The following is a 27,888-nucleotide window of genomic DNA, read 5'->3' on the forward strand; positions in this document are numbered from 1 at the left end:
AAGAAAAGTGAATCAATTTAGTTAATTATCTTCGTTAATTGTGATTCGATCATTTGATTGTTTTCTTTGAACTTCCTCAAGATGGCGACTCGTTTTCATCATCAGTTCGAACTCAGAATTGGAAGAAAAGAATTTCCTATAATAGAATTGATGTATAGAACTTTGTTCTAACTGTTATTCGTGAACTTATTCTCGATCCAGTAACTTTACAATTGATCTCGACTTGGACATCGAAATTTACCAAAAAGTAAAACTTTTTCTTTCGAAACAAAAACCAACATAAGTTTCGATATCGTAAATATTATCGACAATATTATCAATTGAACCATCACAATCATCAGTTAATTGTTGCTAATCAGTAAATTTTTTCTCTCTAAACAGACAATTTAAACAATGGATACAAATCTTCAATCACTATCATTGGAAACAATTAACTTACTGTGTTTTCATCATTGGGAACTGATAATCAACTGATTTTTAATCATCTTTGTGTGTGTTTTGGTTTAAACGTTCAAATATAATACAATTAGTTAAATTGTTCACTTGTTATTGTTAATTTTAATTCAACATCTTAACTTATTGAATCAAATTCATAATGATTCAATTAAAACAAATCACCAACCTAATTAATTCATCATCATTAATCATATTGTACATCATCATCATCTTAATTACTTTAGGTAAGTACAATTAAACATAATCTAATTATTAACTATTAATCCAACTGACATGGAATGATTTAATTGTACTCGATTGATTAACTCTTAATTGTTACTTTTGTTTTTCATTAATTGGCTCAATTGTCAATTGATTGATAAAGTAAATCAATTGTGAAAATATTGGGATCATTTAAATGATCAACAATTAATCCACTTACACCTGAGTTCCAACAATCAATAACTGGATTACCAGAAAAACTATTGCAACAATTTATCTGAATGATAATAAATTATATTCCAATTAATCCTGATTAAATGCTGAATCAATCATGTAACCAACTATTAACATGAACTCAATCACAATCAATAGCGTAACAATTAACTGGATAGTAAAAAATTTCAATACAATTAACTTGAACCAATTGATTACTTGAAACAAAGCAATTAATTCAAAACGGTAATTCAACAGTTAATTGTTATATGTTAATGATAATTGAAAATTAATTATCCTCAAAGTTTGATTAACAAGAAGCAAACAAAAAGTCAATACAATCATTTGTATTTGCTAACAAATCTTAAATTTGATTTAATCGATTGATTAATCAAAGATTAAGCCAATAAGGATAATACATAATCCATAATCTAATTCAGTTACCAAGTTAATCAGCTAATCATAGTTTCACTTGATCATTAAATTAATACAGATAATATTATATGTAAATCAGATTATGATTGTTTCACAATTGAATATAAGATTATCCCTGTTGACAATTTGTCCTTAACTTATATATAAAAATTATCTGTATATTAAGATATTAGCTGATTATTACCAAATGGTTTTACCAACAATTTCAATTGCTAGTTGATTGTTAAGGTGAATTATTGATTTGTATCCACAGGAATAGACAATTGATAAAAGCTGAAAAAAAAGTTTCCATTTTGAGTAACAAAATCAATTGGATTTGAAATGAAAAAACATGAATTGAGAAACAAAAAGTTCCAAGGGTAATATTAACATGATAATAGCGATGATAATGATGATATTGTTGAGGGAATGATGATAATCAGGTAAAAAGATGATGATGATGATGATCCAAAATGGATTTACCATTAAATTGTATGTTAAATTGTTGGCAACAAAATTGAAAGTCTTTTCAAGTGGTTAACAAGTGGATTGGAGGGTATTTGTTATATACCAAAGAAAATGTTAAGAATTTGTAGTTAATTAGATTGATTATTATGGTTCTGTTCATGATGATGAGGATGAACAAGATGAAGATGAAGATGAAGATAAGGATAAGTAATAATAAGCTTGATGATTTATTAGTGATTAAAATGAATCCATAACTTTGCATCATCATGAATTGAAGGGAACACATTGAAAAGATGAACAGTTGATTAAGATTAAGTTTATGATTAATTGTAAACAGAGATTTGTTTAGATAATCTAACTGTTAATGGAGATAATTTGTTGATCATTGTTAGAGTTTAAATGATTAACATTTTATTTCATTCATTTATCATTATTTGATTAAAATCCAATATCTTAATCTGATGATATTTGATTCCTTTATCTGTGATTACATGGTAACAATATAATGTATTTATCATGTTTTCATCGTCATTGATTATGTAATATAATTTGTTAATAACACTGTCATTATCTTAATAATGATGATTATTGTCCGAGACAATTAGCTGATCATGTTGAGTAAATAGTTGAATCATAAATTGTGATCATTGTGGTGTTTATATTGTATTGAATCTCAGGTATCATTTGATTATCTTGGATGAAAATTCAAGACTATTAACTGATTGTCGATGATTAACTAGTGTTGATTACTCAGTTCATTCATTGGGCTTAATTATTGAGACTTTACTTTTCGCTTGGATTATGTGTATTATATATCCTGGAATTGGAATTTCATCATGAATGAATTTCAAGAAAATCAAGATAGAAAATCTCATCAGGGATGATAAAACCTCATGAATTCTAACCCATTCTCTTACATTCTGATAATACTCATGAAGTCATGATGATTCATTGATTCCTCACTGATTTTCCAAACTTGAATCAAACATATTCCTAAATCTAATTCTTCAGTGTTAATAAGAGATTTTCTTTTAATACAAAAGATTCATCGTTCCTTATATACCTCTTGCTCTCTCTCTCACTCATTTTCTCCTGTTAATCAGCATCTCCATCTTATCACCAGCATCATCACCAACTTACCTTTTCCTTCACTTCCGGTTCAATTGTTTCGTTAACCATGTTGTTGTTATCATCGATTAATACCATGTAGCATATACGGGCCACTCTATTGTCGACAGAGTTACTACAAGAATTGATGAGATGATGAAAACCGACAGCCAACCCAACAACAACAAACAGATAACATAATTAGAGTCACTCTGTTCACCATGAGAATAACCTACTTACATGATGAAATCTGAATAATATCATCTCAACAACCCTTATAAATATTAGTTAACCTTTACTTTTATCATCTTCAAGTAACATCTCAATTATCATTGAGAAAGTGAATCTGTTTATATGTGTTATTTAAGTGCATTAATTAAAAGCTAATCAATAAATTATAGCTGGTAAAACACAAAAAGATAACAATTAAAATTAAGGTAACGACTGTACTTCGAGTATTGTAAATCTTTTGTTTAATTCAATCCTTTAATCATCATCAAGATAATTACAACTATTGATCAACCTTTTCATGCTACAACAATTTAAATTTAGATTAACATTTGTCTTCCAACAATTTGGTTTGCCAATTCATCAATTAATCATTTGAATAGCATCATTAAATAATAGCCTAAGGGTAATTTTTAGTACCAACATCGCTTTTGAAACAATCAAAGTAAATTACAGGGCATTTCACCAAATTTTCAGCAAGTTTTTCTTGAATACTTTATTGTTTTTGAGTATTCAGACTCCCAAAGTGACCCCGAACTCCACATCATGACCGGAATGACCTTGATATAAAATTATGCCAATTGAATATCGCCCAAACTTCCGAAACTCGAGTCTGGAGTCTGAATACATAAAAACAATAAAGCTATTGAAAAACTCGTTGGAAACTCGGGAAATGCCCTTTAGTTTAAAGAATTGACCTTGAAGATTCTTGTTTTTCTATTTTGATTAAATAATCTTTTTTTATGCAATCAAATTATCATGATTAGTTGATTATTTTGATGTTATGGTAAAAATTTGGCAACAATCAGCTTACTAATTGTAAATTGTTAATCAATAGTATTGATAATAAATAAATTCCCTTGGGATTTTGGTTTACATAATTTCAGGGTGAAAATTCAACTTGTAATCATTATCATCACTAATAGACACAATTGTGTCAGGTAATTTTAATTGTGTCTAAATTGTTACAATCAAAATACAATACACACACACACACACTTACATATAACAATAGTTTAATATTCAATATGTACTTGAATTTTTCCAATTGTTAATCAACAATTGATTTGCTAACTGTAAAAATGAAAAAATAATTGTGACAAAAAAACACATCGTTGATTAGATTGAAACAATTTGTGATATTAAATCATGATGATTGATGTGACAAAATGAATGATGAATTAGTGTTAATCGTGAGTGGATTTTTTTTTGTCAAAATACAACAATTGAGTGTTAATCTTGTCTAAAATTCAGTCAGAACTTTTTTTCCTCTGAGTTTTCATCAGAATCAAATATATACACGGAAGTGGAGAAACTTTTTTTCCCACCACAAAGTTTTATGAATGTGTGACTATGTGTGTGTGTAAATGGTGATGATTTGGTTTGTGATAGCAGTTAATTGTAATTGAGTGACTTGATTTATCCAACAATTGAATTGACAGTCATGCTAGAAAATGATTAAACATGATGGTCAGTGAATGGTTTGTGTGTGAGTGGTCAAGTCTTTGGGAATCTTTTTTTTTGTCTGTATATTGAATTCAACTCAAATCATTTTCATTATCAAAAAAAAAATCTGAAATAATCTCTGGTCAACTTATCGGTTCTTCATCAACTGAACTTCATTGCCTGTCCAGTAAATTGACCAGAGTGAAGCAACATTGAAGTGGTCAACACAACAGGATCATCATCACCCTGATAATTTACATTTACATTGTCCATCTCTTGGTCATTTTATCAACAACTTTACCACTTGACTTGTACATTATTACAATTGTGTCTCTTTTTGTTATATCAACTCCCAGTAGATGATAATAATAACATTATGATAATATTTATCACTTAGATTAAGATGATATTTTTTTCATCTTCTTACATTTAAACCCCTCAGGCTAAATGTTCATCGTGGTGTAAATATTTGTTTTAACACCTTTTCCAACCCTGATTCCTCATCATCATCAACAGAAACTGAACCTTATTCATGTTTACAATTGATTAAATTGTTTGAAATGATCAATCTTATCAAGTAGCCATTTTTGTTTCACTAATCAAACAATACAAATAGTCAAACAATTAACATCATCATCACAATCTCAATGATAATATTATCATCCTTGATTTCATCCTTCAGGGTTTGGACATTCATCATGAAAATTCATTCAGTTATCACTTGGAGTGAAAATCAGTTAATGAGTTACTAATGATGAAAGAAATGGTTTTTTGATTACATTGAAATGATTAGTTGATTCAATTGTAAATTCACCAAATAAACAAGTAAAAAAATGAATGTTTCCTTTTTCATAAGAAATTTAATAATGTTGAAAATTAGTGTAAAACTAATTAAACAGTCAAACTTATATTCCTTTGAAAATATTATCATCATTAACCATCCTCATCCTCATCTTCATCCTCATCATCACCTCATCTTCAACCTTTACCCATTCATTACGACCAAATATTTACACTGAATCTTTACCCTCTTCCTGTCTAACTAACTACAATCAGAATTGTTAACATTATCATAATCAAGTCTTATTATTATGTGCATATGATGATTGTTTTTATCATCATCATCATCATCATCATAATCATTATTTAGATTCATATTATCAATAGGGAAAAAAATCCTAAATGTATTTTATGTGAATCTCTGGGTAAATATGATTCGATGAAGTAAATATGGTTTTCCAACAATGATTCTGAGTTTATTATTATACTCGAGATGATGATGATGATGATCATCATCATCATGATTAGCTGATGAAGATGATGAGGATGATAATGTAATTTCCAGTGAATATGCTTCTTAATCATGGTTACTTTTTTTACGTAATTTATATGTTTATGTAATTTCAATCTGGTTTATGTTATGACATTTGAATATCATTTCATAAAAACTTTTACCTTTCCAATGGTTTTTTTTCATTACATTTAAAACATTAACATTTAAAAATTTTCTCTTCCATTATCATCATCATCATCTTTATCTATCTAGAATTTAATAGTTGTAACAAGAGAGAGAGAGAGAGAAACAAAATCTGTGAGTAAAAGTTTCTCATTCATCATCTTGATGATAATAATGAATAAAAAGTTTGGTGTGAGTTTCCCGGTTCACCTTTGTGATGAGCATTCATGATCATGTTGATCATTCAACCTTCTCGTGCTTCCATCAAGTTGATCATGTTTTTACATTTCTACCACCTCTGTCTCTCCCTTATCATCCCTACCACTCCCATCATCATCATCATCATCATCTGCTCCTCATCCCAGCGAATGACCCTCATCAGTTTCAATTTTTACATTCCAAGTTGAACAAATTTTTTCTTCATCTTCTTCTGTTATCTTTTTTGTTATGTGGAGATTTTTTTCCTCCATCACTTCCCTGCGAGATTTGACTTCCCACCGCCTCCACTAGTGTCACATACTTGTCTTATATTTACATTCTATGTACCTCCATCCACTTCCCACCTTGTGTATACATTTTCTCTACATGTTGTAATTTCTTTCCATCTTCACATCACATTCCACCGGTGATATTATCTAGTAAAAATCTTTCACTTTAACTTATTCAATTTATATACTATCAAAATGGATAAATGTTTTTCCCACTCTCATCTTCTCCTCCGCCCTAAGGTGAAACTCAGATTAATACCTCTGTTAGATTATATCTCAACAGATTAAACAACTACTCCTCCTCCTTTTCTCCTCCTTGTTAAGTTCAATTTCGAATCATTTTCGAAGTTCATCAGATATTCGAAATTTTCTTTATCACTTATTTTCTTAATATTTTCCACCACCCATCTCTCTCTCTCTCTCTCTCTCTCTTTTCCATCTCTATCAAACACTCTTACCTCTTTTTCCTTGTTTATATTGAGATCTGTATCCGGTAATTTTAAGCACGTACATAATACGTGATAACTTCCTACCAATGAGTCCACAATCTGACTCAAACTACCCCCACCTCCACAACTACCATAACTTGATCCTCTTCTTAATCTTCTTACAATTGTTAATATTATGATTGTTGTTGTAAGCCAAAGATAGAGAGTGAGAGAGTGAGAGAGATGAGGATGCGGAGGTAAACCATTTGTATGTACAAAGGTAATTACAAAATGCTTGTTATGCTTTTTTTATATCACATCATATGTTTTCCTCATCCCCATTTTCACTGTTGATGTAAGTGTCCACCCTTTTTCATCTTTATCTTCATCATCATCATCAAAAATACTTTCTGATGTTTTCTCATGAAGAATCCTCATGAACTCTATATATTATATGCTTTTCCAATCTAGTTGATTACATCTCTCTCTCTCTTTTATCCCTTTCACTCTTCATCTTGAAACAGCAACAAATTTCTGCTTTTGCCTCTGACCAATGGTCAGTATTAATGCTTTGGTCGTCACTTAACGCGCGTTTATATCTAATTCCCTGTGAGATTTTATATATATTTTCATCTTCATCCATCTCTTTCTTTCCTCTCTTATCATCAACCAGATACATTATCATTTTCTCATCATCTTTTACCTTTTATATTCAAAATGATGATTATGATCATTATCTTGATAAACGTGTTACAAATGATCAACTTTCTCATTCTTAATCTTAATCATCATCATTATAAGATTAAGATTCTTAAAGTAACACAGTCAAGGTCATAATGAATATCTTTACATTCAATTCAATATCAAACATTATAATCAATGTTATGATTACTTATCATTTGCTTGTTTCTAATGATGATACAGTTATGTTGATGATGTTAATGATTAGGATGATGTTTTATCATGTAATATTAATAATGTTATCTCAATGTACAGAAGAAACAAAAATCAAATAATAATAGTATCTCACTCGATTTTACCTGGATCATAATAATTTTATCCTCATCATGTTTATCCCAAACATCATCTTGTTCAACCTTTATCATCAATTGTTACATTTAATTTATTACCTTGATAACTTTACCATTGTTTCATTTAGGAAGTTATCATCTATAAGTTATCATTTTTACATCTTCTCTCTCTCTCTCTCATCTTCATCATCAAATTTATCCTCTTTGTCAGGTTATCAATCTCATTTTCCTGTTCATTTTCAACCTAATACAAAACAAACTCCCTCAGGGTTTATTATCTGAGATCACATCATCACCTTAGTCATGGACATTGCTGATAATAGTCATAAACAATACATTTATTTGGATAAATACAATGAATCAATTTTCAGATGATCTAGTTAATTGTTGGAAATTATGGAAAAGTTGTTCAACTCAATCGAGTGGAAAAAAATTGTTTCATTTTGCTAACCTGAATTTCATTGAAATTTACATTCAATTTCAATATATTGTAACTTAAAGGTTACAACAAATAATACAAATGAAATTGAGCAACAATAATCATGGATAATGATCATTATCCCCCCAAGAATATCTCTTCCTCTACTTTTCCTCATCATCTTCATCATCATTATTCAAGAAAATACCATATGAATTGTTTCATTTTTTTCGAAAATTTCTCTTTCTCTCTCTATTTTTTTTTCTCTTCTCTTTATTGCCTAATTTTCCATCGATTGTTTCCCATGTAAATCTCCCTCCTTCATCTTCTTAAAAAACTCCCACTCCAAATTCAACCCTAGACTTAGCCCTCAACCCACCCTTCCAAGTATCTTCCACCCTGGTAATCTTTTACCTGCCCATGTAACATGCAAGTATATCGATCATTTTTTTCTGACATTTTACAAGAAGATAGAGAAGAAGAAAAAAGTTTCTCCTTCGAATCCCATGTAACAATAATGTAAGAACACCAAGAGATAAAAATTCAAATGAAAAACAAAAAGGAAAACAACAACAACAAAGAGAACAGATAATTGAAAAAAAAAGTTCCAACTTATTCAGTAGAACTTTTTTTCTCTTCTAATCACTTAACATCAACACATGATTCAGATTAATCTCATTCTGTAGATGGTTACCTGTGACTCTTGACCATGTTAAGTGTATGATTATTACCTTGATTATCATGAGTAAACCACCGGTAACCATTTTTTTAACTAATCAATTTCAATGCACGTTATCACGTATCCATAATAATCATATGATAACAATAAAAAAACCAGAGAATAGAACTTTTTTCAAGTAAATAGAATTAGTTGAAAGACCATGTAAGTGAGAGAGAGAGAGTTAAAAGTTATGTATTAATAATAAAAAGAAATAGTAATCATCATCATCGTCTTTCATGGTAATCGTAATAATATGGAAGTGGGTGGTTGATGAGGGTGGGAAAACCCGTTCCAATAGGAAAGCCATGAAAAAAATATTCCAACTTGAAGTTCATCATGGGAACCATTGGAAATCAACTATTATTATATGTGAATCTGATGTTTATCACCATTGGAACCAACATGATAACTGAACATTATCATTTACTATCAATCGATTATTTTACTTTTCTCTCTCTTTCTCTCGTTCGAAATCTTCTTTGCATCATCATCTTATCTTCCACCTCTCTCTCTCTCTCCTCTTCTTCCCACTGGCTATCTTTATAATGGTCATCATCAATTTCCAATCATTTAACGAGTCCCACCAATGACCCTTTCCAACAATCAGCTAATGAGTTAGTGATTACTTTGCAAAATTGAATAATTTAATCGTAAATGATCAACGTAAATAATTTAATTGTGAATAGTTAACAGTTACCATTGTGATATTTTTATTACTCACTGTTAATGATAATTGCTCTTCTTATCACAATTAAATTAATTTACTTACATCATTATTATTATGTTAATCTTCATGTCGAAACAGTTTCATCAGATTAATATAATCAATGAACTAATAATATCATTTAAATGGATTGTTGTTCAATTGAAAGTGTAACCAGTTGATGTTTCCATTATTGTATAATCCATTGAATGTGTTAAGGTTAACAATCAATAGTAACAATTAAAATGGTCAAGTTTACAGGGAATCATTTACCATCATTAGGTTAATCTCAGAGTAATCATTTCATTGATGAATTTCATTTTCAACGAGGTCAAAGGTTGTCAACATGGTTCCATCTCAATTCTATCCAGTGACTACTAATGATGGAATAACTTTCTGTTGTTTCCCTCCGAGTCTCTTGATTGTGGTTCCACTTTGTGATTCAGCTCCAGTCCAGGGTGGGAACTGGAAAGAAACCACCGAGAATCAGAGTTACCTTTTTTTTTATTTGTTCCTCTCATCATTTAGATTCTTTGTAGACTTTTCCATCGATATCATATTCTAATATTATAATAGTTTTAGTTGAGGTTTTCTCACTCCCACCCTGACCTTTTTGTCCAATTCCACGTTTAGAGATATTTTAATCATTCACATTTAGAATCATAAATTTTTTTCCACCAGGTAACTTTTCTCTCTCTCTCTCTCTTTATCATTTTATCTCTTTTGTTCATTCATGTTCCTGGTCACTGAATTATCAGAACTTTATTTTCCTGTTTCCACTCACTTGACCAAACAATACCATCCAACCATGACTCTGATTGTTCATTGCTATTTATACTAATAGTTTGTTGTTTTTTTTTCATTATCATATTTACCATGAAAACCTCAATAAAAATACATAGACTTTATGATTGATATTAATTGTCAGGGTATTTGAACTGAGATTTCAGACTCTGATTTGAGATAATCTCAGCCTGGAATCACTATGATTAATCAATATTTTATCAATGAACTCCAAGTTATTTATTTATATCTATCTAATTGTCGTCATGATTGTTAAACAATCAACAATCAAGATGAGATTTCCCAAGTATCCTCTCTCTGTGTGTGTGAATTATCATCTGCCAGAACTTTTGTTTCCCGTATATAACCATGAAACTATTATCATGAATTTCCGTATCTCTTTTCAAGCATGAAAAACAATCAGTCAATTGTGTACAATTATGACAATCATCATAATGAAGACAATTAGCCAACTTAATTGAGCCTAAATCTAATGTACAGCTAATCAAACAATCAAAGAACAACAACAATTAAATAGAAGCCAAAAATAACCATGAATCTAATCATCAGAATCATCCATATGATGGTAAATTATATAAGATCATGAATTAATGAATAACAATCAACTCTAAGTGATTAAGGGAATTGTGATCAGTCATCAAAAGGACAGTTTAATCAAACCTTTTCAACTGACCAATATGGACATAGACTGATGACTCTGATTATATTGTCAATTGATTTTCCTCTTGTTTTCCTCCTACAAATTTCATCATGATTATGATTTCTAGTTAATATAAAATTCTGAATACTCATGAGTTTTCATGGGTAAAAATCAAATAAAAAAGTAACAGTCTCCTAGTTAAGAATGGGAAATATACAGAAATGATTTCGGTTCCTGTTGGTTGATTACTCAAGTAATTAGCTGTGATATTATGATACACACACAGAGATAATATGAGATTTTCAAAAAAATTCAGAATATAATCATGAGAAAATGAATCTGATATGAAATTTCAAGTTCTCATTTCAAATGAATTCATTTTTTATTATTATCAATCATTAAAAATCATCTGATTGTTGAGCTTGAAGTTATCATTTAACTGTTTGGTTTGGTTTTAGCTAATTGCTGATTAATTTATCTCCATGGTTATTGTTGATTATTATTGTTTTAATTGATAGAACTGAATTAAATTGGTTCCTATTTAAAAATAGTCCAACTGTCATTTACTGACAATTACGTTTAATTGTGATACATTGTAACTAGTGACAGTTTATGAATGAATTGTTATTATATTATTCTGATCATTTATTTCCTAGGTGTGGTTAATATTAATTTCTTATTGATTTTTATACCAATTTACTGGATTAATTTAGTTAAACAATTTGAATAAGATCAGCTGATTATCTGTTGTGTTTTGTGGCAAATTTGTTGCATTAATATTGATCGTAATTAGGTTTCGATCTGGAATTTAATTGATTGTGTGTTAACAATTTGATTACCTTTTTTTTTTAAATTGTCTTACAATTACGAAGCCCTTGAAGTTGCTAAATCAACGAGTGATTAAATTGATCAGACAATTAAATTTGATTAGTGATTATAAATAATTCCCAATGTGAATATTAAATTGTTATTTGATGGAAAGTGACAGTTAATAAATTTTTTTATGTATTAACAATCAACATGAATTAAGTAAACATTTAATAACAATATACTCATCAAATGAGTTGATTAACTGAACTGAATCTGTAAATATTAATTTAAACTTTAATTATTATTTACAAATCAATTAAATGGTTGAACCGGAAATTCAAAATCAAAAGTTGAAATGTCCAATAATAATAATAAATGGGATGAGTTTGAAGAAACCGGAAAAGGATTTGATGAGAGTGAGCAAACTTCCGGTTGCTTGAGTGAAAAAAAACTTGAAATCTCAAAGTTGTTCAAAATCATGCATATATACAAATGATAATTATAAATACAATTTACCTTGACCATTACAAAAATACACTTGACCTTTTCAATGAGTCACTAATTACTAGAGGAAGAAAAAAAAAGAAATGCTAACTAACAATTAATCAGCAGAAAAAAGTAACATTTCTATACATATTGATTAACGATTGAAATACACAAATCACCCTGAGGGTATTTGGTTAATGATATCCAACTGATTCATGAATAATTAAAAGATCAACTTAACAATTAACCCTAATGAACTATATATAAATACATTTTATGAGAGTGAAGGTAAAATAATAAAAATAATCTTGCCCTCGATTAACCTAAAATCGTTGGAGGGTAAAAAATATGAGAGAGAGCTGAAAGTTATCCTGTTTAAATTGACATCATCATATTATCATCATGTACTTGGAAGGATATGATTGAAATAGTGAGTAAGAAAGAAAAGGATTCAGGTAACATTTAAATTACGATCTGAATGAAATCCAGTTCTCTATGAAAAGTTCACAATCGAATCATTTTTTTCATTCTCTCTTTCTCACTCCTCTCTCTCTCTCAATGATAATAACAAATAGGAATTACTAATTCATGGAGGATGAAATATCTCCCTGGTTTCTCATCATCATCAACAATATAACAACTCCACCCAAAAATCATTTGATCAATAAAAACTACAAACTCAAATCAAACAGTTTCGGGTTAATAATGAGACCAAAATTCTGGTCAACTAATGATGACCATGGTTAGCATTTTATTATCCTAAAGAAATAAACTGTTAACTATTAACTTTTAATCTACTCTGTGATTATCATGATGATTAATCTCTCATCGAAACAATTTAGATGAAATCTTAAATGTTTGCATAAACAATGAACGATTCTCATTTTTACTTGTGACAATTGTTTCACTTTGATTGTTGTGACAATGACAATTGATTATCATTGCTTTAGATTACAATCAAATCTTGATAATGGTAAGGAAAAGGTTTAGTTTCAGCTCGATAGTAAATGTCAACCTTGCTTTTTATTATTATCATTTTCAAACTGAATATTTATCAATATGAAACCGGAATCATCATCATGAATACTTAAACTTTCATCGTTTGAAATAAGTTATCATGATGATGGTGATGATAGCTCATTGACAATACAAATAATATGCTCAAGATTATATCATGGAAACTGAAAATAATCTCAATAATAGTTAAGCTATTAGGGTAAAGTAAATTATGTTTCCTATGGGAATTTAACTAAACTTGTTTAAGATGAAAAGTAGACCCAAGAAAATCAGAATTATCTGAATAAAAGAGCCCAGAATTATCATGATTACTTTCCATGAATTTGTTTCCATCCTCTTAGATTAGATTGGAAATTTTTTCTCCTTCAAGTTCAATGTTTCCAACGGGAATCACACCTTCAACTATTGTCTAGCCAAATTCTGTACTCCTGGATTACCTGAGATTCTGAGAACGGGGATGAATTTTACTGAATAATCTTTACTCCAATTTTTGTCGATTATTTCGAAAATAATAAATATAAATTTCGCAATAAATGTTGCATATTGTTTATTATATTCATCATTTAGATTAAAATCCAATGATGATGCTTTTCTATCAGTTGAATGTTGAACTCGTTTCATGATAAGCTCATGAATATTTCTGAATTGGCTCAATAGTTTTATTTTTGCTTCTCATCGTATTCTGATTTATCTTTAGATACTTGGTGAGGGTTCATCATGATGTTTAGGAAGATGTTTCATCTTGATGATAAAAAGCTAAAACTAATGATGATGAGGAAATTTTCTTACTTCTTGGTGATATTTTTTACTCAAATATTGTCAACCCTTGAATTGCGTGATTCTGAGTAATCAGAATAAACTTACGATAAAACTCATGAACAGTTTCAGAACTTATGTTTTTTTCTCTTCTCTTATTTTCTCATCATCTTTTCAATTCATATTCAACATTTACTACAACGTTTTTCCTTTTACTCTCTCTCTCTCTCTCAGTTTCTCCATCTTATCATCATGCTTATCTTCATCATGAACTTCAATCTCTCTCATTATTTTTTTCTCTCTTCAGAAATGAGTATCACGAATCCAAAGGTAACTTTGAGATGAAGAAAATGTTACTCTTACTCTCTAACCTCTGATACTTGAAGATGTTTCAATGATACCTGAAGATTCATGATGTTGAGAGCATTTCCACCATGAATGATGAACTTTTGTCGTGTTCAGTTATCCATCTAGTGTCCATCTATTGCTCTCTATTGATTCATTAAAAGCTAAACAATCAAATTAAATCTCTTGACTTTTAATGGATTTAAATAAAACCATTTACTTGTTTCATTCTTTGTTTCGATCAGGGTGATAACGTTTTTATAATCATATTCAGATTTTATCGAGAAACGTGAAAAGTTTCACAACTATTTCCATGAAAATTTAATCTAAAATATGTAATATTAAGATTCCAACTTTTCTTAATGATTTATCAATTGATCTGATTGGAAATACATGTATTGATATACATGTATATCTGAGCCCAAGTTACGACATTCGAACTGAAAAAAAACTTTGTCCCTCGGTCCAAACTTCTGACCAGTTAGATTGTTATGATCGAAAAAAAAACTTCAGGTGACCTTGAATAACCTTGGTACTGGATAAACCTTAAGATATAAGTCCTAAAAGCGGCATTTACACAGAATCGCAATGACCTCTAACGAAAGTCCTTTCGTTTCAAACTAATTGTCTGAATGGAAATAATTTTGATAATATAAAATTAATGATAAAACAACAATCAAATTGATTTTTTTTTCATTTGTGACAATTTCATAATCAATTGAGCAACTTTTCAATAACTATCAGTATCATTAATTAATTATTCATCTTAATGGTTATTGGATTAATGGTTTATCATCGTAAATATTAATAATAACAATCAAAAATGATTATATTTAGGTTGTTGATTGTTTACATTTTCTTGTGGTATTGATTTGTCTGCTCGTCTCTTTGCAAGGACAATTAATCATTAATTTGAATTTACAATCACTTTATTAACATGTGATGGTCTTAATCATGATTAGTTAGTTTATTTACATGATGATTACAGGTAAAAGTTTAAGATAATCTCTTGGATTCTGATGACAGGGGAATATGATTGATTCATAATCAATCTTAATCACTCAATGACAACCATCATGTTGTGGGTGATTCATGAAGATAAGATGAGCATCAAATATGAATTATAATAATCTAACGTATTCAGAATTCTTGGGAATTGAGAAAACGAAAATTTTCCCATAAATTATTTTCGACAATTCTATTGGTCAAATATTGAATATTTTCATTCTAAATTCGGTAAATTATTTATCGATTGATTTGTATTGGGAAAGAGAATTAATTTTTTCTTCTCTATCTAATTGATTCACTTTTAACAAGATGATTTGTTAATTCACTTTTTCCATTGAACCATTAAACTATCGTTAAGAGTAAATTATTGTCGGTTAACAATTTAAACTAAGCACTTTAATATTGATGAACAATTTAAATTGTAAAACATTTGCCTCAGTTTGAAAACAATCAATAAATTCAAATGATTTGTCAAAATGGTTCATACCTATTAATTAACTTTAATCATGACTTACAATCCTAATCATTAAGTGATTAAAAATCATCATCAACTTAAACATGATCAAATTAATTGTCTTAAGGATTAGATAACTAACCAATATCAATACTTATTACAATCAAATTTTGTTGATACAATTACAAATTGATTATTACAATGATTTTGAGACAATAACATTTACCAAGTAAATTGAGTTACAATTTTTTTTACCTTCAACAATTTAGCAAATTCAGTTAAATTGTGATCAACTAAATTGCTGTAAAGAATCAATATTAATGGGTGAGTTTATATATTAGTAGGATAAATTATCATTATCTCAGATTATTATTACATCACAATGTATTTACCTTTGAACAGGTAGATAAGTATGAAAGAAAAGTGGATGAAAGGTTGAAATATCCTAAGGGTAACATTCATTATTAGAACTATTTTTTTCCAAAGTTCTAACAATAAAAATAATGATAATATACTTTTAGATGTTGATACATTTTGATATCGTTGATGAAAGAGAAAGTGGGAATTGGATTGTAACGATTTCCAAGTAAATAAGTGATCTCATGGTAATGGTATCACTTTACACGGTGGGAGTTGATGGTTGATGACGGTGGGTGAAACTATTAACCCCAATTGACTTGTGTCTCTTTGTAATATTATCAACATAACCCTCCGTCATAATCAAGGTGAATAAGTTTTACTATAATAATATTGATAATCTGATTCTGTTGGCAACAACTTCCGATTTATTATCAAAAATAGTCAACTTGAGTTTCCATCATCAATCATGTTATCCTGTCTTCCTGTTGTCATCTTATCTTTACATGTTCATTATCAATTGATTGTGAATGAAAATTTAAGTCACATTTATTGTGTTGAATTATGAGAGAGTAATTAAATCATCCATTTGGTTTTAGTTAATCATCAACAATTTCGATCGTTTTTAATAATATTCAAGTGATAATTGGGTTTTCCATTTCTTTTTCCGTTCAGGTTATCACATTGGAGTTGATGGACTAAGGATAAACAGAATTGAAGTTCCCTCATCGGTTCCTAATGGTTCCCGTGTAGTTTTATACTGTGATTATGATCTCGAAGGTCTTGGCCTGTATTCCGTTAAATGGTATAAGAATTATGTTGAATTTTTCCGATTCATTCCTTCAGGATCGGAGCCAGAAGCTACATTTCCACTCGAAGGTGCCTATGTTGATGTAAGTACGAACAAAAAAAAAGCTCGAACAACCGATTAGAACCGAACTTCAATCGAAAATTTTATTTCATGATTCATCTCCGTTCGTATCAAGTACAATCAATAAATCATCGATATTCATCATAATTAACGACAATTTAGTTGACAATATTGGTTGATTAACATTCTGATTAAGATCAACTGAAAGATTATCATGTTAATGAAACATTTTCTTAGGTCGAGAAGTTTAAATTAGCTACCAACTATTGATTAATGTTAATTTACCAACAACTAATTTAGTTAAATTTAAATTAACTCAAATCACGTTATCATGTTTAGTGATTAATATGAAACATTAATTTTTTTTCCTTTTTTCTTTACATTTAATTCACTGATTAACTTATCAAGTAATAACAAAGATGATCTGATTTTTTAATTGTTACAACAAATTATCAGTATTGTGTTAATTAACATTTAATAATGAAAGGTTACCTGATTAACTGTTTCGTGTTGTTAAACTTTTAATTGATCTAATTAATTGTTAACCAATCATGCTAATTGTAGTTGTGTTGTTAATTATAAACTTTATAAGCCAACCCTTTAAATCATTAATCAGACTGTGAACATAAACTAACTCATCAGATTTATAATTAGTACAGAAAAAAAAAGAATCACAATTAACTTTTTAATTGTTTGCCTGTTCTGAGGATAAGGGAAAGAATAGTTAATTACGGGTGTGTTAAATTACTAACAAAGAATCATAATGATCACAATTAAATTAATTAATTACCATTTTGTTTGTTTTTTTCTTTCTCTCAGATTTCAAACTCAAATGCTACTCATGTGACTCTCACTCGAACTGATCTTAATTCTGAAGGTTCATATGCCTGCGAAGTGTCAACTGATCAAATGTACACCACAATTAGAGCGGAGAGACAAATGAAAATCTATGGTAAATTAACAATCAACCAATTCCCCGATAATTAGCAATCGATTTGAGCCCAATTGAGCCGATCAACATTTCCAATTCTAATTGTTATCAAAATAATTACATCTCCTTCCGGATAATCAATATTATGAATGTGATTCGTTGAAATTATTTACCAATAAGATGTTAATTGTATAATTATCCAAAGACAGCCTAATTGTTGGTGTAACAATTAGTAATTAGTATTATTTTCTCCGGTAATTTTTAATTGTTAGGGAGTGAATTGTGACTAGGGTCGTTCTTTAATTGTTAAAGATCGTTCTTATCGAATTTTCGTCTTTAGAACTTTTTTCGAGAAACTTTTTGTTTCGGCGAAAAAGTTTCAACTCCATCTTATCATCGGTTTCAATTGTGATTGTAATTAGTGAGATAACTTGATAACTCTGATGGAGGAAACAGTTTACTTGATTACTGAGAGATATTCAGATGATTTGTAAGGAAAGATTCAGGAGATTGTTATAAGATGATGATGACAGGGAGTGTGAATTGGAAAGGAGGAAATTGAGAGAGTGGAAGATAATCTGATGTATCTCCTCTTGAAACATTCTCATCCCCTGAAAGTAAATGCTACAGTTAAATGGATAGAAAATACTTTTGTCCTCTGTCAATGGTCAATATAAAGGTAACACTTGTTTAATGAGATCTACTGATGAAGATGAAGAGCTGATGATGGTCAAAGATAATAGCGTGTGGGTCAAATTGTAAGGAGAAGAGGATGATAAGGTTAAGGTTAAGGGAGGAAATGATGATAAAGATTTCAGGTGATTGTTGAGATTCAAAAGTCATGTTACTTGTTTTAGATAGCGGGGAAAAATAACAATCCAAAGATATATAACTAAAGAGATTTGAAAAGAAGGGAAAAAAAGGAAACATCATTTAATGACCAATAGAAAGATAAGTCCAAGTGGATGGACATTAGTTTTATCGGAATTAAGGTTGACCCAATCTCGAACTAGATTTAACCATTATTACTGAATTATCTGAATTTATCATCATCATCATCAGAGAACTTGAAATATTCAGATGAATTCTTGACTGTCCTTTCAAACAATCAAATGGAAATCAAAGTTTCTCTCACCAATAGGGATTCGAGTAACTATTGTAAAATCAACCATTCAGAATCTGATTAATCATTCAGGATGAAATTCAATGAATTTCGAGTAACTTTTATACCATGTTAACCAACTTTCATCTATTAACATGGTATACCTTTTACTCTTTGTCCGAGTAAAGATATTGGAACATTGTTTTTATCTCCAAGCATTTGATACTTTCTATCGAAAAGTTATCATGAGAGAGAGAGAGAGATACAGGGAGATTCATCTTTGGAATAATTTTTTTCTCTTCTTTTGGTGCTAATTTTTTATTCTAGTTCCGGGTTCTGTGTATATTCCCTATTTCAGTTTTTTTCCTGTTGCTGATTCCTCAAGTCAATCATTGAACTCTCAGGGAATGAAAGCTGAAGCTTAATATATGAAGATGATAAAAGAGGAACCACCTCCTTTTCCCTGAAGTTTTTTTTTCTACTTCCTATTCTTACCTTGAGGGTATATATATCTTCATTTTTTAACCACTTTCATCTTCAGAAATAATCATGAAGCATTCTGGTTGAAAGTTAGATAGTATATGCTTTGGGGAGTTTGCGAGAAAACTTGAAGACTTGGTCAGTTGAATTGCTGATGATGAAAAGTTAATAGTTACAAGTTGATTAACACCATCAAGGTATCTGAATACCCTGAATGTAGTATATAAATAAACCTGAATAATGTTTATTTTTCTCATAAGTTAATGAATTGAAGATGAGACTGAAACAAACAGATGATGAAATTTACCTTGACCATTTAAATGGTCAATTTGTCCATTGAAATTAAAATTTTTACTTTTTTCCTCACATTTACCAGACACAACATATTGATTAACTTTTTTAATTTAGTTTGTCCATCTCTCTCTCTCTCTCTTGGTCAAATCAAACAAGTTGCTATGAAATAACAAATGATTGACCCAATTCATGAATTTTCAATTAACTTACGATTTTTATTTCATGTCCAGTTTTACCTGATGAAAAGATGACCATTGAAGGAAAGGAGCTCGAATATGACATTGGTCACATTATCAATTTAACTTGTATTTCAGGTCCATCTAAACCAGCAGCACGATTATCTTGGTATATTAATGACCGAAAGGTTAGTTAACCTAAACAATTAACCTTCTTCAAGATTGATTAAGATTAGAGATGATTTTTCTCGTTAATGAATTGACTCATCTCAATATCTCAAATGATCTCAAAAAGCCCGAAAATCAAAACCGACTAACAACCTAATCCTTTAAATTTACCTTTTCTCCCCTTCAATGGCTCCAATAACTTAATCACCTTCTAATTGTCCAGCCAACGTCCGGTGAAAAGCTCACTAAATCTGTACATAATACAACCAATGGTCTTTTTGTTACGAAATTAGGATTAGTCTTCCATAGTCATACAAGTTACTTTGAAAAGGGTTTACTCAGAATCCAATGTAGAGCAAATTTAATCCTTGCTTTTCAATTTGAATCATCTGAATATCCACTTGGTGATAGTTCAAGAAGTAAATCTCATAAGCATCTCTATGGTAAGTGAAGCTCTTAATAACTGACCATAATCAACTTAAAATAGAATTCAGAATTTTTGATAAAACGGAAACTTTATTTTCTTTTCCAGGAGCTGAAGTAAAGGTTGAAAAAGAGGCTCCGTTAATCCTTAAAAGAGATAATCTTGTTAATAAGTATCGAGTCAATGATACACTTTATCTTAATTGTACATCTCATTCTAAACTTGCTCATCTTAGTTGGTTCATCAATGAAGACAAGGTAATTATCATCATCATCTTAATCTAATATAAAAATAAATTGATGGTTAAATTGTAATATATTAGCATGAAAGGATAATTGATCAATCATCAATCAAGAATAAAATCAATTGGATTATGTATGTTAACTCGTTGAATATTGAAAAGATTGAAACAGATGAAGAGATTGAATGATTTTTTCATGAGAATCGGAATTAGATTGGAAGATGAAAAATTGTGATTGATTTTTACGCCAGGTAAGAAATGGTTTCATGGCTGATTGGGTAAAGAAAATATCTATGGGTATTTATTATTGTATTTTCCATGAAGATAAACATATAAGAATATCTGATATCAGGTAGATGAATCGGTTCCATGGGCTGATTGTAAATTTTGTTTTCTCTCGATTCATTTTTACCTTCACTTGATTTCCTATGGTGTATATATACGCTTATTTGGCTTCAATTTCATTCAGAATTCATTCATAGAGATATTAATACATTTATCTGTAGATGAGAAGGGATAAAATTCTGATGGGAATATCCTTAGGGTGAAAAAGAAAGAGAAATACAAAGAAAAGTGGATAACAAGAATTTCTTTCTCTCTCTCTCTTCTCTCTCTCTCAACTTTAGATAGAAACTGGGCTTGGTTGATATAAGGGTGGGAAGAAAAATTTACCGTTAACTTTCAAAGGAAAATGTTTACAGAGATAAATGATAATCTGATATCATGGAAAATGAATACTTTGTAAACTGATCACATTTCACTTACAACTATTAACAATATCATTAACTGACCGATTTCATGATAATTAGTTATGAATTTTCAATCATATTCGTTAAGTGAGTTGATTTGTGTGTTCCATTGTTTGCTTTGATGATTTGATAATTGATGAAATTTTCTATTGATTTACTAATTGATTCTATCGTTTAATTGTTATGATGGGTTTTCTCTTTTACCGTTATATTGACTTGCATGATAACTTTTCCATGATGATGATCAATCGATATGCATCAATGATCATGTAGATTCACCTGAGAGATTGAATTGAAAAAAGGAAAACTAATTTCAATTGTTATTGTTACTTGGAAATTGTAACTTTCTATTATAAGATTAAGACTAACCCCACCCAAAGGTAACTTATTATCAAGGTGAAAATGATGGAAGGTGATGAAAGGAGATTGTAGAGGAATACATAAATTTTATCAGGTAAAAGAATCATAATAATCCATATTATCATCATGATGATGTTTTTTGTATGAATATATTTGAATGAGGGATTTGGTGGTGATGATAAAAAAAGCAAATATTACAAAGTATCACAAAAGACAAATATATATATTTGTGTGTGATATAAAAGTTACATTGGAAAAGGAAAACAAAGATGATGATGAGGATGGAGAAAGTCAAAAATGAATATGAGAAGATGAAGAAAAAATCAGATATAAACAAATATTAAGGAGGAAGAAAAAAAAATGGATGAATGGTGATAGTAAACTTGCTCGTGACTATTGATAGGAAACTGTTATCAAAGGTTGTTTAAAGTGGCATGTTCAGGGTGAGGGATGAAAAAGATGAGGATGAAGATGAAGATGAAGATGAAGATGATCAGGATGAGGATGAGGATGATAATGGTTCATCAAACAAATAGGGTAACATTAGATTTGGGTTTTGAGTGGTTGAGAAATGGAGAGAGGAAGAGAGGGAGAGAGGGAGAGGATGATGATGAGAAAATGTTCTTTGGATAAAAATGGAAAGTATTTGGATCTAAATTGGATCATCTCAAGAGTGAAGGTTGAGAAAGAAGATGAAGATAAAGATAGAAATTGCATGATAAAAGATGATGAAAAATGATGATAAAGATTCATCATTAAATAGATCATCAATAATGAGGAGTTGAAAGAGAGAGAGAGAGAGAGAGATGATATTATAAATTACCTTTATATCAAATAGTAAAGATTGACCATCACAAACTTGACCATAATAATTGTATCACCTGTAAGTTTTATCTTTACTTTTTTTCATCTTCTTTTTTGTTTTTTTTTCTATTTCATTGACTAACAAATAAATTGACCAATAGGCCAACGAATCTCAAATAAGACTGTACAGTGGCCGTAAACCAGGACTCCAAATTCTTGGACTTATCTTGACCATTGAACAGCAACATTTTCAGTTACCTGAATTTAAGGTTAGATGTGTTGCCACCATAGATGAGAAGGTGGTTGATTATAATTCAGAAGAGATTCAAATTCGGACGGAAAGACAAATAGCTGAATCTTCATCATCTTATCATCCAAACTATGCCAATTACGCCAATAAAGGTAACCCACAAATGTTTCCTCTTGATGAATACAATTTTCCACCCTCATCATTATACCAACACAAAAGTCCCACCACCTCCCATCATATCTTATTATATTTTCATCCATAAGCAATATATCAATCTCTATGTGTCTATGTATGTTTATATTCATTTCCTTCCTTCCTTCCTTATTTCAATTCCTTATCCCATCTCCTTGCCATGTTTTACCCTCTCACATATCACCTCAATCATCATCATTATCATCACTATTATTTGCCTGTGATTTTTTCGTGTCTGTTTACTTTAGGGATGCTGAGAGAGAGAGAGAGCTACTATTATTATCTTAATACTGTTTCAACTTTCCCTTAGGATTTCACATTGAGTCTCATCCAATTCCAAGGGTATTATCCATCCATACTCTTTACATACATGATAACAAATTTAAGCTCAACAAGAAACTAGAAACAGGGAAAAGTTCAGTTATAATGGTTTATAATCAGGAATTAGGATCATTGGTAAAAAGGTAAAAATCATCATCAGAATTGACACTTAACTTATTGTGTTTTGTTACAACATTTTATTTAGAAAATCAAATCATTGAGATTTTAACAACAATTTCAAATGATTTCACATTTATCACATTAACAGAAATCACGACAATACGATTCCAATATAATAGTAAATATATTTTTCCATCCAACTTAAAAAATTTTGGAAAATAAGAAAAAAAAAGTTTCGAAAACTTTGTCTCCTCATCTGACCAAGTGATGGTCAAGTATTATTTTGATTTAATTTGTTTGTGGAATAAGTTAATTGTTGTGATAATGAGACAGAAATTAGAAAATAATCAGAATAAAAAGTTTCAACTATCATCAAGTTAGATTTAAGTTGAGAATGAAATTTTATTCTGATTGTAACATTTAATGATTAGACTGATTAGATTGGTCATCTATTAATGAGAAACATGAGTAGGTGTGGTATTCATCATCATCATTGATGATTTGTCTGGATGATAATGATTGATACTATTTCTGAAAATGATGATAATTGCTAATGATTTGCAATTGATACTCATTGTCATATTCACAATCTAATGATCAGTCACGTCAAATACAATGATCATCATGATGATGACACTCCTTTCATTTTGATTGTGTAAATGATGAGATTCAATTCATAGGACATGATGATAATCATCATCATCATCATCATGATAATGATGATATTTTATTCAAAATGATAAACAACCTCAACTTGTACTAATCCTTTCTCACTTATATATATAACTATTGCCATTTAAATTATTAATATTAGTAAATGATGATTACCATTGATGATAAACCAAATTGTGAATAATTAGTTTAATATCATATTATTAGTTGGGTTATTATATTATCAAGTTAACTGCCAATTAAGTTACAATACAACCAATCAATTGTTATCAATATGGTTTAACAATTTAACTGATTGTTATTGTTACTGTTATTTGATTGCTGTTTTGATTGTTGATTGAATAAATTACCTTTCTATTAATATTTTCAATTCATTGATCAGATTTACATTCAACTGATTAGTTGATTGTAATAACTATTAATATTTCAATTATTCATATGGATAAGCTTATCAAGTTAATCATAAGTATTAAATGTTAATCATTGTTTTTGAATAAATATAATTAGAACCGGAAATTGATCTAGATTTATTATAATTAACGGGAAATTTTAATCATCATCATAATCATTTACTAATTGAGTTCAATTAACGTTATTATTATTTTAACAATGACAATGACCTTTTAATTGGGCTCAGTGATTAACTAATTTTAAGCGTAATTAGTTGTGTATAAAGATATTAATTAATATTAATTGTTACTTTTTAATGGTAACAACATAATTATAATTTATATAAACTATCATAAGTTAATTGTTGAGATAATATATTTAAATTATCATCATCTTTATATGTAATATAACAGTTTGAATCAACTGAATTAACTAATCCATGTGTATTTCAATTGGATTAACTAAACAGAATCTAATCTTGTAAAGATTAAACCTTTTCCTGTTAATGATAATCAATATAAACTTGATGATTACAATGTTGATACTTAAATGATTAAGTTAATTGTCCTGTTAGTTTGTTTTTTTTTCCTGGTCCATCATTGTGATAATAGTAATTGCTTTTCAAACCTTATTATTAACTGATTGAAATGTTGTCATGGTTTTATATATTTAATTGTCAATAATCAGTTTTGGTGATTAGTAACCTTACCATGAATGAGATACCCTTTCATTTTATTGGGATTAACTTAATCCACTCTTAATGACTTTCCCAATCTAATCTTACACCTTGTAACAATTTAATCTCATCAGATAATCATCATTGAGTAATCAGAAAAAAGCAAAATCATCTAATCATCACAGTGAACAATTAATTTCAAATTAGATTAGATAATAATATTAAAAATGATGATAGAAACACCAACAGCAATTTATTGATTATGATTATGATAACAATAATTTGTATGATGATATTTGATTCTCATGACAATTAAAGTTAATTCATAATTTTTTATGCAACAATAATAATCTGGTCATCAGAATCATCAAATACAAATAATAATATTACTGAAATTGATTAGTAAACAATTAACAATTTATTAATTATTATCATGTCAATATTAATTTATTAATTGGTAATGATAATAACTGAACCAAAATTGTGAATATTAATTTAATTACTATCATTTGATTATAAATTATTTTATTATGTTTCTCAATCATTGATTATAATTAAACAATGATAATGATGATGATGATTTAATATAAACATTGAGAGTTGATTTTACTCAAGAGTTAATTTAATTTTCCCCTGATATATATCATGATGATGATTAACATGATGATTACTAATGAAATGTGAATGTAATTCATGAATAAGGTTAAATGATTATCAGTTTCATCATCATTATTATCATTTTAATTATAATCACTAATGATAATGTATCTTATGTATTATCATTACCGTTATGTACATATAGATTACTATTAATTCAGTTACTAATTGTAACCTGATTGTATTAGTCTAAACTTTAAATAGAAAGTCAAACAAACAAGAAAGTTTTAAAACTCAATTGTGTTAATCAATAACGAAAAGTATTTTAACAATCAAACTTGAATCTAAATTTTCAAAATAATCAACGGTTAAAACAATTGATTAACCTTAATTATCCTCAAGTTTTAACGTATTTTTATAATCCTATCCAATCCTAATCACTTAATCCTAATCACCTGATTTGATGATAACCTTATCCCTCTCATCAACACAATTGAGTTGATTCCGTTTCCAAATATCTCCCAAAGTACCGTTACTTTCAATGTCCAATCATCTGCGGGCATTGGTCAGTTTGTTGTTGCTACAAAAATGATTATCATTTGATTGTTCATCTCAATCATCTCTCTCTCTCTCTCTCTCTCTCTCTCTCTCTCTCTCTCTTCATCTTCCATCTCTTGGTCAATATCATTCAGTAACGGAGAGTGGCCTTATCTCACACTGGACTCAAATAGTGGTAACCATCATGTTCATCATCTTTTTCAAATTAATAGTTACAATGTTTACACAATTTCCTAGCCAATGTAAACAAAATGATTAACTTAATTTAATCTCTTTTCTCATCCTCATCATTGTTTTTTTTCATCACTTTTTGTTGGTCATCTTTTGCTCCCTATCTTCTTACCACTTCTATTTGTCTCCCACACTATCAAAGTTTAAGGAAAATAAAAAATTTTCAGATGAAACTTATGCTTTTTTATATTATTGAGAAAATGTATCAGTTTTTTTATTGTTTCCTGGAAAATAAAATACCGGACAAAACAAATAGATGGACAAACAACTGGACATTAGATGTAATTACATGGAAAAGTAAACAAAAGTGTTTCAAGTAAATAGATCATCAGTCTGTTTGTTTTAACTGGATTATAATTGTTTCAGATGATTAATTAAAGAGATCGTTTTATTTGTTGATTGTTGATCGTTTTTGCTTTGAAAAATTAAGATTCAATTGTTCAGGAAAATTATGAACGTTTCTTGATGAGATTTTAAATGTCTCTCTAGTGGACACTGGTCATCTCAAAATGATACTATCAACAGTTGATTATCATTACACTTGAATGACTTTATCATCATCATATCTTCCTCATCTCATATCATCTAACTCATCATCTTTAACCCCCTTTTCTCATGGTCATCAGTTTCTTGTGATCATATCAGTATGATTACCGGACATTACCCAGAGAGAGAGAGAGAGAGAGAGAGTCTGATGATAATGATGGTTAAACGATTCGAGGCACAAGATGTAAGATGATAATCCAACATATCAAGTAGATTGGGAGTAAAGGGCGAGGCCAAATGAACGGAAGCTTCAAACTGACCCTTTTAAAAGGACAACTAA

At 29.2% G+C, this 27,888-nt stretch overlaps 1 protein-coding gene across 1 annotated transcript; it reads left to right on the top strand.

Annotated features, from left to right (window-relative positions):
- The first annotated feature begins 196 nt into the window (after nt 1-196).
- LOC128395029 (uncharacterized) lies at nt 197-27,540 on the top strand. Its single transcript, XM_053355422.1, has 8 exons — nt 197-680; nt 17,131-17,348; nt 18,146-18,278; nt 20,364-20,497; nt 20,701-20,920; nt 21,010-21,158; nt 23,217-23,457; nt 26,966-27,540. The coding sequence occupies exons 1-8, from the start codon at nt 596-598 to the stop codon at nt 27,088-27,090; spliced, it is 1,305 nt and encodes a 434-aa protein (XP_053211397.1). The 5' UTR covers nt 197-595; the 3' UTR covers nt 27,091-27,540.
- Nucleotides 27,541-27,888: the final 348 nt, after the last annotated feature.

The sequence above is a fragment of the Panonychus citri genome, unplaced genomic scaffold, assembly GCF_014898815.1.
Source record: "Panonychus citri isolate SS breed McGregor unplaced genomic scaffold, ASM1489881v1 Contig00140, whole genome shotgun sequence".
Lineage (NCBI taxonomy): Eukaryota > Metazoa > Arthropoda > Arachnida > Trombidiformes > Tetranychidae > Panonychus > Panonychus citri.

Coding starts and splice junctions, on each gene's coding strand:
- LOC128395029 (XM_053355422.1), top strand. CDS start 596: ATGATTCAATTAAAACAAATCACCAACCTAATTAATTCATCATCATTA. Junction 21,159..23,216: donor GGTTCATCAATGAAGACAAG/GTAATTATCATC, acceptor ATTGACCAATAG/GCCAACGAATCTCAAATAAG. Junction 23,458..26,965: donor TGCCAATTACGCCAATAAAG/GTAACCCACAAA, acceptor AATATCATTCAG/TAACGGAGAGTGGCCTTATC.